This window comes from Oncorhynchus mykiss, chromosome 4 (genome assembly GCF_057628025.1).
Source record: "Oncorhynchus mykiss isolate SJ-2025 chromosome 4, ASM5762802v1, whole genome shotgun sequence".
NCBI classification, from domain to species: Eukaryota; Metazoa; Chordata; class Actinopteri; order Salmoniformes; family Salmonidae; genus Oncorhynchus; species Oncorhynchus mykiss.
In genome coordinates, this window is record NC_143025.1 from 93513412 (window position 1) to 93527476 (window position 14065).

General features: G+C 51.8%; 1 protein-coding gene across 1 annotated transcript in view; it reads left to right on the forward strand.

Moving 5' to 3' along the window:
- Nucleotides 1-14065, forward strand: part of LOC149984195 (uncharacterized) — an 88890-nt gene that overhangs the window by 57296 nt on the left and 17529 nt on the right. The window contains exon 8 of the mRNA XM_090230794.1: nucleotides 9028-9123. Within this exon, the coding sequence (XP_090086920.1) occupies nucleotides 9028-9123 (96 nt within the window). The remainder of the gene's footprint in view (nucleotides 1-9027; nucleotides 9124-14065) is intronic.

Here is a 14065-nt window from a genome sequence, read left to right on the forward strand (position 1 = left end):
GTCCTCCTCTCCCAGACTGGGTCATGTTGTCCTGCTGATAGTCTCCTGTCCTCCTCTCCCAGGCTGGGTCATGTTGTCCTGGTCCTTAGCTGATAGTCTCCTGTCCTCCTCTCCCAGACTGGGTCATGTTGTCCTGCTGATAGTCTCCTGTCCTCCTCTCCCAGACTGGGTCATGTTGTCCTGGTCCTTAGCTGATAGTCTCCTGTCCTCCTCTCCCAGACTGGGTCATGTTGTCCTGCTGATAGTCTCCTGTCCTCCTCTCCCAGACTGGGTCATGTTGTCCTGCTGATAGTCTCCTGTCCTCCTCTCCCAGACTGGGTCATGTTGTCCTGGTCCTTAGCTGATAGTCTCCTGTCCTCCTCTCCCAGACTGGGTCATGTTGTCCTGCTGATAGTCTCCTGTCCTCCTCTCCCAGGCTGGGTCATGTTGTCCTGGTCCTTAGCTGATAGTCTCCTGTCCTCCTCTCCCAGGCTGGGTCATGTTGTCCTGCTGATAGTCTCCTGTCCTCCTCTCCCAGGCTGGGTCATGTTGTCCTGCTGATAGTCTCCTGTCCTCCTCTCCCAGACTGGGTCATGTTGTCCTGGTCCTCAGCTGATAGTCTCCTGTCCTCCTCTCCCAGACTGGGTCATGTTGTCCTGCTGATAGTCTCCTGTCCTCCTCTCCCAGACTGGGTCATGTTGTCCTGCTGATAGTCTCCTGTCCTCCTCTCCCAGACTGGGTCATGTTGTCCTGGTCCTTAGCTGATAGTCTCCTGTCCTCCTCTCCCAGACTGGGTCATGTTGTCCTGCTGATAGTCTCCTGTCCTCCTCTCCCAGACTGGGTCATGTTGTCCTGCTGATAGTCTCCTGTCCTCCTCTCCCAGACTGGGTCATGTTATCCTGCTGATAGTCTCCTGTCCTCCTCTCCCAGGCTGGGTCATGTTGTCCTGGTCCTTAGCTGATAGTCTCCTGTCCTCCTCTCCTAGACTGGGTCATGTTGTCCTGCTGATAGTCTCCTGTCCTCCTCTCCCAGACTGGGTCATGTTGTCCTGCTGATAGTCTCCTGTCCTCCTCTCCCAGGCTGGGTCATGTTGTCCTGGTCCTTAGCTGATAGTCTCCTGTCCTCCTCTCCCAGGCTGGGTCATGTTGTCCTGCTGATAGTCTCCTGTCCTCCTCTCCCAGGCTGGGTCATGTTGTCCTGCTGATAGTCTCCTGTCCTCCTCTCCCAGACTGGGTCATGTTGTCCTGCTGATAGTCTCCTGTCCTCCTCTCCCAGACTGGGTCATGTTGTCCTGCTGATAGTCTCCTGTCCTCCTCTCTCAGGCTGGGTCATGTTGTCCTGGTCCTTAGCTGATGGTCTCCTGTCCTCCTCTCCCAGACTGGGTCATGTTGTCCTGCTGATAGTCTCCTGTCCTCCTCTCCCAGACTGGGTCATGTTGTCCTGCTGATAGTCTCCTGTCCTCCTCTGTCTCCTCTCCCAGGCTGGGTCATGTTGTCCTGGTCCTTAGCTGATAGTCTCCTGTTCTCCTCTCCCAGACTGGGTCATGTTGTCCTGCTGATAGTCTCCTGTCCTCCTCTCCCAGGCTGGGTCATGTTGTCCTGGTCCTTAGCTGATAGTCTCCTGTCCTCCTCTCCCAGACTGGGTCATGTTGTCCTACTGATAGTCTCCTGTCCTCCTCTCCCAGACTGGGTCATGTTGTCCTGCTGATAGTCTCCTGTCCTCCTCTCCCAGGCTGGGTCATGTTGTCCTGGTCCTTAGCTGATAGTCTCCTGTCCTCCTCTCCCAGACTGGGTCATGTTGTCCTGGTCCTCAGCTGATAGTCTCCTGTCCTCCTCTCCCAGACTGGGTCATGTTGTCCTGCTGATAGTCTCCTGTCCTCCTCTCCCAGACTGGGTCATGTTGTCCTGCTGATAGTCTCCTGTCCTCCTCTCCCAGACTGGGTCATGTTGTCCTGGTCCTTAGCTGATAGTCTCCTGTCCTCCTCTCCCAGACTGGGTCATGTTGTCCTGCTGATAGTCTCCTGTCCTCCTCTCCCAGACTGGGTCATGTTGTCCTGCTGATAGTCTCCTGTCCTCCTCTCCCAGACTGGGTCATGTTGTCCTTAGCTGATAGTCTCCTGTCCTCCTCTCCCAGACTGGGTCATGTTGTCCTGCTGATAGTCTCCTGTCCTCCTCTCCCAGACTCGGTCATGTTGTCCTGCTGATAGTCTCCTGTCCTCCTCTCCCAGACTGGGTCATGTTGTCCTGCTGATAGTCTCCTGTCCTCCTCTCTCAGGCTGGGTCATGTTGTCCTGGTCCTTAGCTGATAGTCTCCTGTCCTCCTCTCCCAGACTGGGTCATGTTGTCCTGCTGATAGTCTCCTGTCCTCCTCTCCCAGACTGGGTCATGTTGTCCTGCTGATAGTCTCCTGTCCTCCTCTCCCAGACTGGGTCATGTTGTCCTTAGCTGATAGTCTCCTGTCCTCCTCTCCCAGACTGGGTCATGTTGTCCTGCTGATAGTCTCCTATCCTCCTCTCCCAGACTCGGTCATGTTGTCCTGCTGATAGTCTCCCAGACTGGGTCATGTTGTCCTGCTGATAGTCTCCCAGACTGGGTCATGTTGTCCTGGTCCTTAGCTGATAGTCTCCTGTCCTCCTCTCCCAGACTGGGTCATGTTGTCCTGCTGATAGTCTCCTGTCCTCCTCTCCCAGACTGGGTCATGTTGTCCTGCTGATAGTCTCCTGTCCTCCTCTCCCAGACTGGGTCATGTTGTCCTTAGCTGATAGTCTCCTGTCCTCCTCTCCCAGACTGGGTCATGTTGTCCTGCTGATAGTCTCCTGTCCTCCTCTCCCAGACTGGGTCATGTTGTCCTGGTCCTTAGCTGATAGTCTCCTGTCCTCCTCTCCCAGACTGGGTCATGTTGTCCTGCTGATAGTCTCCTGTCCTCCTCTCCCAGACTGGGTCATGTTGTCCTGCTGATAGTCTCCTGTCCTCCTCTCCCAGACTGGGTCATGTTGTCCTGGTCCTTAGCTGATAGTCTCCTGTCCTCCTCTCCCAGACTGGGTCATGTTGTCCTTAGCTGATAGTCTCCTGTCCTCCTCTCCCAGACTGGGTCATGTTGTCCTGCTGATAGTCTCCTGTCCTCCTCTCCCAGACTGGGTCATGTTGTCCTGCTGATAGTCTCCTGTCCTCCTCTCCCAGGCTGGGTCATGTTGTCCTGGTCCTTAGCTGATAGTCTCCTGTCCTCCTCTCCCAGACTGGGTCATGTTGTCCTGCTGATAGTCTCCTGTCCTCCTCTCCCAGACTGGGTCATGTTGTCCTGCTGATAGTCTCCTGTCCTCCTCTCCCAGACTGGGTCATGTTGTCCTGCTGATAGTCTCCTGTCCTCCTCTCCCAGACTGGGTCATGTTGTCCTGCTGATAGTCTCCTGTCCTCCTCTCTCAGGCTGGGTCATGTTGTCCTGGTCCTTAGCTGATAGTCTCCTGTCCTCCTCTCCCAGACTGGGTCATGTTGTCCTGCTGATAGTCTCCTGTCCTCCTCTCCCAGACTGGGTCATGTTGTCCTGCTGATAGTCTCCTGTCCTCCTCTGTCTCCTCTCCCAGGCTGGGTCATGTTGTCCTGGTCCTTAGCTGATAGTCTCCTGTTCTCCTCTCCCAGACTGGGTCATGTTGTCCTGCTGATAGTCTCCTGTCCTCCTCTCCCAGGCTGGGTCATGTTGTCCTGGTCCTTAGCTGATAGTCTCCTGTCCTCCTCTCCCAGACTGGGTCATGTTGTCCTGCTGATAGTCTCCTGTCCTCCTCTCCCAGACTGGGTCATGTTGTCCTGCTGATAGTCTCCTGTCCTCCTCTCCCAGACTGGGTCATGTTGTCCTGCTGATAGTCTCCTGTCCTCCTCTCCCAGACTGGGTCATGTTGTCCTGCTGATAGTCTCCTGTCCTCCTCTCCCAGGCTGGGTCATGTTGTCCTGGTCCTTAGCTGATAGTCTCCTGTCCTCCTCTCCCCGACTGGGTCATGTTGTCCTGGTCCTTAGCTGATAGTCTCCTGTCCTCCTCTCCCAGACTGGGTCATGTTGTCCTGCTGATAGTCTCCTGTCCTCCTCTCCCAGACTGGGTCATGTTGTCCTGCTGATAGTCTCCTGTCCTCCTCTCCCAGACTGGGTCATGTTGTCCTGGTCCTTAGCTGATAGTCAGTCTCCTGTCCTCCTCTCCCAGACTGGGTCATGTTGTCCTGCTGATAGTCTCCTGTTTTCCTCTCCCAGACTGGGTCATGTTGTCCTTAGCTGATAGTCTCCTGTCCTCCTCTCCCAGACTGGGTCATGTTGTCCTGCTGATAGTCTCCTGTCCTCCTCTCCCAGACTGGGTCATGTTGTCCTGCTGATAGTCTCCTGTCCTCCTCTCCCAGACTGGGTCATGTTGTCCTGCTGATAGTCTCCTGTCCTCCTCTCCCAGACTGGGTCATGTTGTCCTGGTCCTTAGCTGATAGTCTCCTGTCCTCCTCTCCCAGGCTGGGTCATGTTGTCCTGGTCCTTAGCTGATAGTCTCCGTCCTCCTCTCCCAGACTGGGTCATGTTGTCCTGCTGATAGTCTCCTGTCCTCCTCTCCCAGACTGGGTCATGTTGTCCTGCTGATAGTCTCCTGTCCTCCTCTCCCAGGCTGGGTCATGTTGTCCTGGTCCTTAGCTGATAGTCTCCTGTCCTCCTCTCCCAGGCTGGGTCATGTTGTCCTGCTGATAGTCTCCTGTCCTCCTCTCCCAGGCTGGGTCATGTTGTCCTGCTGATAGTCTCCTGTCCTCCTCTCCCAGACTGGGTCATGTTGTCCTGCTGATAGTCTCCTGTCCTCCTCTCCCAGGCTGGGTCATGTTGTCCTGCTGATAGTCTCCTGTCCTCCTCTCCCAGACTGGGTCATGTTGTCCTGCTGATAGTATCCTGTCCTCCTCTCCCAGGCTGGGTCATGTTGTCCTGCTGATAGTCTCCTGTCCTCCTCTCCCAGGCTGGGTCATGTTGTCCTGCTGATAGTCTCCTGTCCTCCTCTCCCAGGCTGGGTCATGTTGTCCTGCTGATAGTCTCCTGTCCTCCTCTCCCAGGCTGGGTCATGTTGTCCTGCTGATAGTCTCCTGTCCTCCTCTCCCAGGCTGGGTCATGTTGTCCTGCTGATAGTCTCCTGTCCTCCTCTCCCAGACTGGGTCATGTTGTCCTGCTGATAGTCTCCTGTCCTCCTCTCCCAGGCTGGGTCATGTTGTCCTGCTGATAGTCTCCTGTCCTCCTCTCCCAGGCTGGGTCATGTTGTCCTGCTGATAGTCTCCTGTCCTCCTCTCCCAGGCTGGGTCATGTTGTCCTGCTGATAGTCTCCTGTCCTCCTCTCCCAGGCTGGGTCATGTTGTCCTGCTGATAGTCTCCTGTCCTCCTCTCCCAGACTGGGTCATGTTGTCCTGCTGATAGTCTCCTGTCCTCCTCTCCCAGACTGGGTCATGTTGTCCTGCTGATAGTCTCCTGTCCTCCTCTCCCAGACTGGGTCATGTTGTCCTGCTGATAGTCTCCTGTCCTCCTCTCCCAGACTGGGTCATGTTGTCCTGCTGATAGTCTCCTGTCCTCCTCTCCCAGACTGGGTCATGTTGTCCTGCTGATAGTCTCCTGTCCTCCTCTCCCAGACTGGGTCATGTTGTCCTGCTGATAGTCTCCTGTCCTCCTCTCCCAGACTGGGTCATGTTGTCCTGGTCCTTAGCTGATAGTCTCCTGTCCTCCTCTCCCAGACTGGGTCATGTTGTCCTGCTGATAGTCTCCTGTCCTCCTCTCCCAGACTGGGTCATGTTGTCCTGCTGATAGTCTCCTGTCCTCCTCTCCCAGACTGGGTCATGTTGTCCTGGTCCTCAGCTGATAGTCTCCTGTCCTCCTCTCCCAGACTGGGTCATGTTGTCCTGCTGATAGTCTCCTGTCCTCCTCTCCCAGACTGGGTCATGTTGTCCTGCTGATAGTCTCCTGTCCTCCTCTCCCAGGCTGGGTCATGTTGTCCTGCTGATAGTCTCCTGTCCTCCTCTCCCAGGCTGGGTCATGTTGTCCTGCTGATAGTCTCCTGTCCTCCTCTCCCAGACTGGGTCATGTTGTCCTGCTGATAGTCTCCTGTCCTCCTCTCCCAGGCTGGGTCATGTTGTCCTGCTGATAGTCTCCTGTCCTCCTCTCCCAGACTGGGTCATGTTGTCCTGCTGATAGTCTCCTGTCCTCCTCTCCCAGACTGGGTCATGTTGTCCTGCTGATAGTCTCCTGTCCTCCTCTCCCAGACTGGGTCATGTTGTCCTGGTCCTTAGCTGATAGTCTCCTGTCCTCCTCTCCCAGACTGGGTCATGTTGTCCTGCTGATAGTCTCCTGTCCTCCTCTCCCAGACTGGGTCATGTTGTCCTGCTGATAGTCTCCTGTCCTCCTCTCCCAGGCTGGGTCATGTTGTCCTGCTGATAGTCTCCTGTCCTCCTCTCCCAGACTGGGTCATGTTGTCCTGCTGATAGTCTCCTGTCCTCCTCTCCCAGACTGGGTCATGTTGTCCTGCTGATAGTCTCCTGTCCTCCTCTCCCAGACTGGGTCATGTTGTCCTGCTGATAGTCTCCTGTCCTCCTCTCCCAGACTGGGTCATGTTGTCCTGCTGATAGTCTCCTGTCCTCCTCTCCCAGACTGGGTCATGTTGTCCTGGTCCTTAGCTGATAGTCTCCTGTCCTCCTCTCCCAGACTGGGTCATGTTGTCCTGCTGATAGTCTCCTGTCCTCCTCTCCCAGACTGGGTCATGTTGTCCTGCTGATAGTCTCCTGTCCTCCTCTCCCAGACTGGGTCATGTTGTCCTGGTCCTCAGCTGATAGTCTCCTGTCCTCCTCTCCCAGACTGGGTCATGTTGTCCTGCTGATAGTCTCCTGTCCTCCTCTCCCAGACTGGGTCATGTTGTCCTGCTGATAGTCTCCTGTCCTCCTCTCCCAGGCTGGGTCATGTTGTCCTGCTGATAGTCTCCTGTCCTCCTCTCCCAGACTGGGTCATGTTGTCCTGCTGATAGTCTCCTGTCCTCCTCTCCCAGACTGGGTCATGTTGTCCTGCTGATAGTCTCCTGTCCTCCTCTCCCAGACTGGGTCATGTTGTCCTGCTGATAGTCTCCTGTCCTCCTCTCCCAGACTGGGTCATGTTGTCCTGCTGATAGTCTCCTGTCCTCCTCTCCCAGACTGGGTCATGTTGTCCTGGTCCTTAGCTGATAGTCTCCTGTCCTCCTCTCCCAGACTGGGTCATGTTGTCCTGCTGATAGTCTCCTGTCCTCCTCTCCCAGACTGGGTCATGTTGTCCTGCTGATAGTCTCCTGTCCTCCTCTCCCAGACTGGGTCATGTTGTCCTGGTCCTCAGCTGATAGTCTCCTGTCCTCCTCTCCCAGACTGGGTCATGTTGTCCTGCTGATAGTCTCCTGTCCTCCTCTCCCAGACTGGGTCATGTTGTCCTGCTGATAGTCTCCTGTCCTCCTCTCCCAGGCTGGGTCATGTTGTCCTGCTGATAGTCTCCTGTCCTCCTCTCCCAGACTGGGTCATGTTGTCCTGCTGATAGTCTCCTGTCCTCCTCTCCCAGGCTGGGTCATGTTGTCCTGCTGATAGTCTCCTGTCCTCCTCTCCCAGGCTGGGTCATGTTGTCCTGCTGATAGTCTCCTGTCCTCCTCTCCCAGACTGGGTCATGTTGTCCTGCTGATAGTCTCCTGTCCTCCTCTCCCAGACTGGGTCATGTTGTCCTGGTCCTTAGCTGATAGTCTCCTGTCCTCCTCTCCCAGGCTGGGTCATGTTGTCCTGCTGATAGTCTCCTGTCCTCCTCTCCCAGACTGGGTCATGTTGTCCTGCTGATAGTCTCCTGTCCTCCTCTCCCAGGCTGGGTCATGTTGTCCTGCTGATAGTCTCCTGTCCTCCTCTCCCAGACTGGGTCATGTTGTCCTGCTGATAGTCTCCTGTTCTCCTCTCCCAGACTGGGTCATGTTGTCCTGCTGATAGTCTCCTGTCCTCCTCTCCCAGGCTGGGTCATGTTGTCCTGCTGATAGTCTCCTGTCCTCCTCTCCCAGACTGGGTCATGTTGTCCTGCTGATAGTCTCCTGTCCTCCTCTCCCAGACTGGGTCATGTTGTCCTGCTGATAGTCTCCTGTCCTCCTCTCCCAGGCTGGGTCATGTTGTCCTGCTGATAGTCTCCTGTCCTCCTCTCCCAGACTGGGTCATGTTGTCCTGCTGATAGTCTCCTGTCCTCCTCTCCCAGACTGGGTCATGTTGTCCTGCTGATAGTCTCCTGTCCTCCTCTCCCAGGCTGGGTCATGTTGTCCTGCTGATAGTCTCCTGTCCTCCTCTCCCAGACTGGGTCATGTTGTCCTGCTGATAGTCTCCTGTCCTCCTCTCCCAGACTGGGTCATGTTGTCCTGCTGATAGTCTCCTGTCCTCCTCTCCCAGGCTGGGTCATGTTGTCCTGCTGATAGTCTCCTGTCCTCCTCTCCCAGACTGGGTCATGTTGTCCTGCTGATAGTCTCCTGTCCTCCTCTCCCAGACTGGGTCATGTTGTCCTGCTGATAGTCTCCTGTCCTCCTCTCCCAGACTGGGTCATGTTGTCCTGCTGATAGTCTCCTGTCCTCCTCTCCCAGACTGGGTCATGTTGTCCTGCTGATAGTCTCCTGTCCTCCTCTCCCAGACTGGGTCATGTTGTCCTGCTGATAGTCTCCTGTCCTCCTCTCCCAGACTGGGTCATGTTGTCCTGCTGATAGTCTCCTGTCCTCCTCTCCCAGACTGGGTCATGTTGTCCTGCTGATAGTCTCCTGTCCTCCTCTCCCAGACTGGGTCATGTTGTTCTGCTGATAGTCTCCTGTCCTCCTCTCCCAGACTGGGTCATGTTGTCCTGCTGATAGTCTCCTGTCCTCCTCTCCCAGACTGGGTCATGTTGTCCTGGCACCATGATGAACCTTTACTTCTCTCTTTGTGTATGCATATTGATGTTTTCCAACTAACGTGTGTGTGTGTGTGTGTGTGTGTGTGTGTGTGTGTGTGTGTGTGTGTGTGTGTGTGTGTGTGTGTGTGTGTGTGTGTTTCCCTAGGCATGCGCCAAAACACAGTGGTCAAGCGTGTTCTACAGCCCACACTCTCCTACTTGGCACGCAGCCGCAGCGCCATGAGCTTGTCTGGAGACACTGGTAACACGCAATGTAGACTGTGGTAATAACAGGGGGTTAGTGGTTAGACTGGTAATAACAGGGGGTTAGTGGTTAAACTGGTAATAACAGGGGGGTTAGTGGTTAGACTGGTAATAACAGGGGGGTTAGTGGTTAGACTGTGGTAATAACAGGAGGTTAGTGGTTAGACTGTGGTAATAACAGGGGGTTAGTGGTTAAACTGGTAATAACAGGGGGTTAGTGGTTAGACTGGTAATAACAGGGGGGTTAGTGGTTAGACTGGTAATAACAGGGGGGTTAGTGGTTAGACTGTGGTAATAACAGGAGGTTAGTGGTTAGACTGTGGTAATAACAGGGGGTTAGTGGTTAAACTGGTAATAACAGGGGTTAGTGGTTAGACTGTGGTAATAACAGGAGGTTAGTGGTTAGACTGGTAATAACAGGGGGTTAGTGGTTAGACTGGTAATAACAGGGGGTTAGTGGTTAAACTGGTAATAACAGGGGGTTAGTGGTTAGACTGTAGTAATAACAGGAGGTTAGTGGTTAGACTGTGGTAATAACAGGGGGTTAGTGGTTAAACTGGTAATAACAGGGGGTTAGTGGTTGGACTCATGATTTGGTTGGGTCTAATTGTGCTGCTGTCCTGGGGCTCTGTGGGGTGTGTTTGTGTTTGTGAACAGAGCCCCAGGACCAGCTTGCTTAGGGGACTCTTCTCCAGGTTCATCTCTCTGTAGGTGATGGCTTTGTTATGGAAAGTTTGGGAATCACTTCCTTTTAGGTGGTTGTAGAATTGAATGGCTCTTTTCTGGATTTTGAAAATTAACGAGTATCGGTCTAATTCTGCTCTGCATGCATTATTTGGTGTTTTACGTTGTACACTGAGGATATTTTTGCAGAATTCTGTATGCAGAGTCTCAATTTGGTGTTTGTCCTATTTTGTGAATTCTTGGTTGGTGAGCGGACCCCAGACCTCACAACCATAAAGGGCAACGGGTTCAATAACTATTTTAAGTATTTTTAGCCAGATCCTGATTGGGATGTCGAATTTTACGTTCCTTTTGATGGCATAGAAGGCCCTTCTTGGTATATTTGCAGTGTTGACCCTTCTTTTTCAAGACCTCTGCAATCTGTCCTGGCATGCTGTCAATTAACTTCTGGGCCACATCCTGACTGATGGCAGCCCATTCTTGCATAATCAATGCTTGGAGTTTGTCAGAATTTGTGGGGTTTTGTTTGTCCACCCGCCTCTTGAGGATTGACCACAAGTTCTCAATGGGATTAAGGTCTGGGGAGTTTCCTGGCCATGGACCCAAAATATCGATGTTTTGTTCCCCGAGCCACTTAGTTATCACTTTTGCCTAATGGCAAGGTGCTCCATCATGCTGGAAAAGGTATTGTTCGTCACCAAACTGTTCCTGGATGGTTGGGAGAAGTTGCTCTCGGAGGATGTGTTGATACCATTCTTTATTCATGGCTGTGTTCTTAGGCAAAATTGTGAGTGAGCCCACTGACTTGGCTGAGATGCAACCCCACATGAATGGTCTCAGGATGCTTTACTGTTGGCATGACACAGGACTGATGGTAGCGCTCACCTTGTCTTCTCCGGACAAGCTTTTTTCTGGATGCCCAAACAATCGGAAAGGGGATTCATCAGAGAAAATGACTTTACCCCAGTCCTCAGCAGTCCAATCCCTGTACCTTTTGCAGAATATCAGTCTGTCCCTGATGTTTTTCGTGGAGAGAAGTGGCTTCTTTGCTACCCTTCTTGACACCAGGCCATCTTCCAAAAGCATTCGCCTCACTGTGTGTGCAGATGCACTCACACCTGCCTGTTGCCATTCCTGAGCAAGCTCTGTACTGGTGGTGCCCCAATCCCGCAGCTGAATCAACTTTAGGAGACGGTCCTGGCGCTTGCTGGACTTCCTTGTCCTTCCTTGTCCTTCCAGTAGTTGTCGAGGGTGCAGCAAGTCAGCACCTCAGGAGTAAATGTCAATTGGCTTTTCATAGCCTATCATTGAGAGTAGCTCTACCGCTCCTGCTGTCTCTAGAGAGTTGAAAACAGCAGGTCTGGGACAGGTAGCACGTCCGGTGAACAGGTCAGGGTTCCATAGCCGCAGGCAGAACAGTTGAAATTGGAGCAGCAGCACGACCAGGTGGACTGGGGACAGCAAGGTGTCATCATGCCAGGTAGTCCTGAGGCATGGTCCTAGGGCTCGTGAGAGAGAGAATTCACACAGGACACCGGATAGGACAGGAGAAGTACTCCAGATATAACAAACTGACCCTACCCCCCCGACACATAAACTACTGCAGCATAAGTACTGGAGGCTGAGACAGGAGGGGTCAGACACTGTGGCCCCATCCGATGATACCCCAGATATCCCTCTAGGGCCAAACTGGCAGGATATAACCCCACCCACTTTGCCAAAGCACAGCCCCCACACCACTAGAGGGATATCTTCAACCACCAACTTACCATTGTGAGACAAGGCCGAGTATAGCCCACAAAGATCTCCGCCACGGCACAACCCAAGGCACAACCCAAGGGGGGGAGGGGCGCCAACCCGGACAGGAAGATCACGTCATTGAGTCCACCCACTCAAGTGACACACCCTTCCTAGGGACGGCATGGAAGAGCACCAGTAAGCCAGTGACTCAGCCCCTGTAATAGGGTTAGAGGCAGAGAATCCCAGTGGAGAGAGGGGAACCGGCCAGGCAGAGACAGCAAGGGCGGTTCGCTGCTCCAGAGCCTTTCCGTTCACCTTCCCACTCCTGGGCCAGACTACACTCAATCATATGACCCACTGAAGAGATGAGTCTTCAGTAAAGACTTAAAGGTTGAGACAAAGTCTGCGTCTCTCACATGGGTAGGCAGACCATTCCATAATAATGGAGCTCTATAGGAGAAAGCCCTGCCTCCAGCTGTTTGCTTAGAAATTCTAGGGACAGTAAGGAGGCCTGCGTCTTGTGACCGTAGCGTACGTGTAGGTATGTGCTTCTTCACCTGCATTGCTTGCTGTTTGGGGTTTTAGGCTGGGTTTCTGTACAGCACTTTGAGATATCAGCTGATGTACGAAGGGCTATATAAAATAAATTTGATTGATTGAATTTGATTGATGTACGGCAGGACCAAATCAGAGAGCTAGGTAGGAGCAAGCCCATGTAATGCTTTGTAGGTAAGCAGTAAAACCTTGAAATCAGCCCTTGCCTTAACAGGAAGCCAGTGTAGGGAGGCTAACACTGGAGTAATATGATCAACATTTTTTGTTCTAGTCAGGATTCTAGCAGCTGTATTTAGCACTAACTGAAGTTTATTTAGTGCATTATCCGGGTAGCCGGAAAGTAGAGCATTGCAGTAGTCTAACCTAGAAGTGACAAAAGCATGGATTAATTTTTCTGCATCATTTTTGGACAGAAAGTTTCTGATTTTTGCAATGTTACGTAGATGGAAAAAAGCTGTCCTTGAAATGGTCTTGATATGTTCTTCAAAAGAGAGATCAGGGTCCAGAGTAACGTCGAGGTCCTTCACAGTTTTATTTGAGACAACTGTACAACCATTAAGATTAATTGTCAGATTCAACAGAAGATCTCTTTGTTTCTTGGGACCTAGAACAAGCATCTCTGTTTTGTCCGAGTTTAAAAGTAGAATGTTTGCAGCCATCCACTTCCTTATGTTTGAAACACATGCTTCTAGCAAGGGCAATTTTGGGGCTTTACCATGTTTCATTGAAATGTACAGCTGTGTGTCATCTGCATAGCAGGGAAAGTTAACATTATGTTTTCGAATAACATCCCCAAGAGGTAAAACATATAGTGAAAACAATAGTGGTCCTAAAACGGAACCTTGAGGAACACCGAAATTTACAGTTGATTTGTCAGAGGACAAACCATTCACAGAGACAAACTGATATCTTTCCGACAGATAAGATCTAAACCAGGCCAGAACTTGTCCATGTAGACCAATTTGGGTTTCCAATCTCTCCAAAAGAATGTGGTGATCGATGGTATCAAAAGCAGCACTAAGGTCTAGGAGCACGAGGACAGATGCAGAGCCTCGGTCTGATGCCATTAAAAGGTCATTTACCACCTTCACGAGTGCCGTCTCAGTGCTATGATGGGGTCTAAAACCAGACTGAAGCGTTTCGTATACATTGTTTGTCTTCAGGAAGAGCTTTTTCTAAAATATTTGAGAGGAATGGGAGATTCGATATAGGCCGATAGTTTTTTAATATTTTCTGGGTTAATGTTTGGCTTTTTCAAGAGAGGCTTTATTACTGACACTTTTAGTGAGTTTGGTACACATCCGGTAGATAGAGAGCCGTTTATTATGTTCAACATAGGAGGGCCAAGCACAGGAAGCAGCTCTTTCAGTAGTTTAGTTGGAATAGGGTCCAGTATGCAGCTTGAAGGTTTAGAGGCCATGATTATTTTCATCATTGTGTCAAGAGATATAGTACTAAAACACTTGAGTGTCTCCCTTGATCCTAGGTCCTGGCAGAGTTGTGCAGACTCAGGACAACTGAGCTTTGAAGGAATACGCAGATTTAAGGAGGAGTCCGTAATTTGCTTTCTAATAATCAAGATCTTTTCCTCAAAGAAGTTCATGAATTTATCACTGCTAAAGTGAAAATCATCCTCTCTTGGGGAATGCTGCTTTTTAGTTAGCTTTGCGACAGTATCAAAAAGGAATTTCGGATTGTTCTTATTTTCCTCAATTAAGTTAGAAAAATAGGATGATCGAGCAGCAGTAAGGGCTCTTCGGTACTGCACAGTACTGTCTTTCCAAGCTAGTCGGAAGACTTCCAGTTTGGTGTGGCGCCATTTCCGTTCCAATTTTCTGGAAGCTTGCTTCAGAGCTCGGGTATTTTCTGTGTACCAGGGAGCTAGTTTCTTATGACAAATGTTTTTAGTTTTTAGGGGTGCAACTGTATCTAGGGTATTACACAAGGTTAAATTGAGTTCC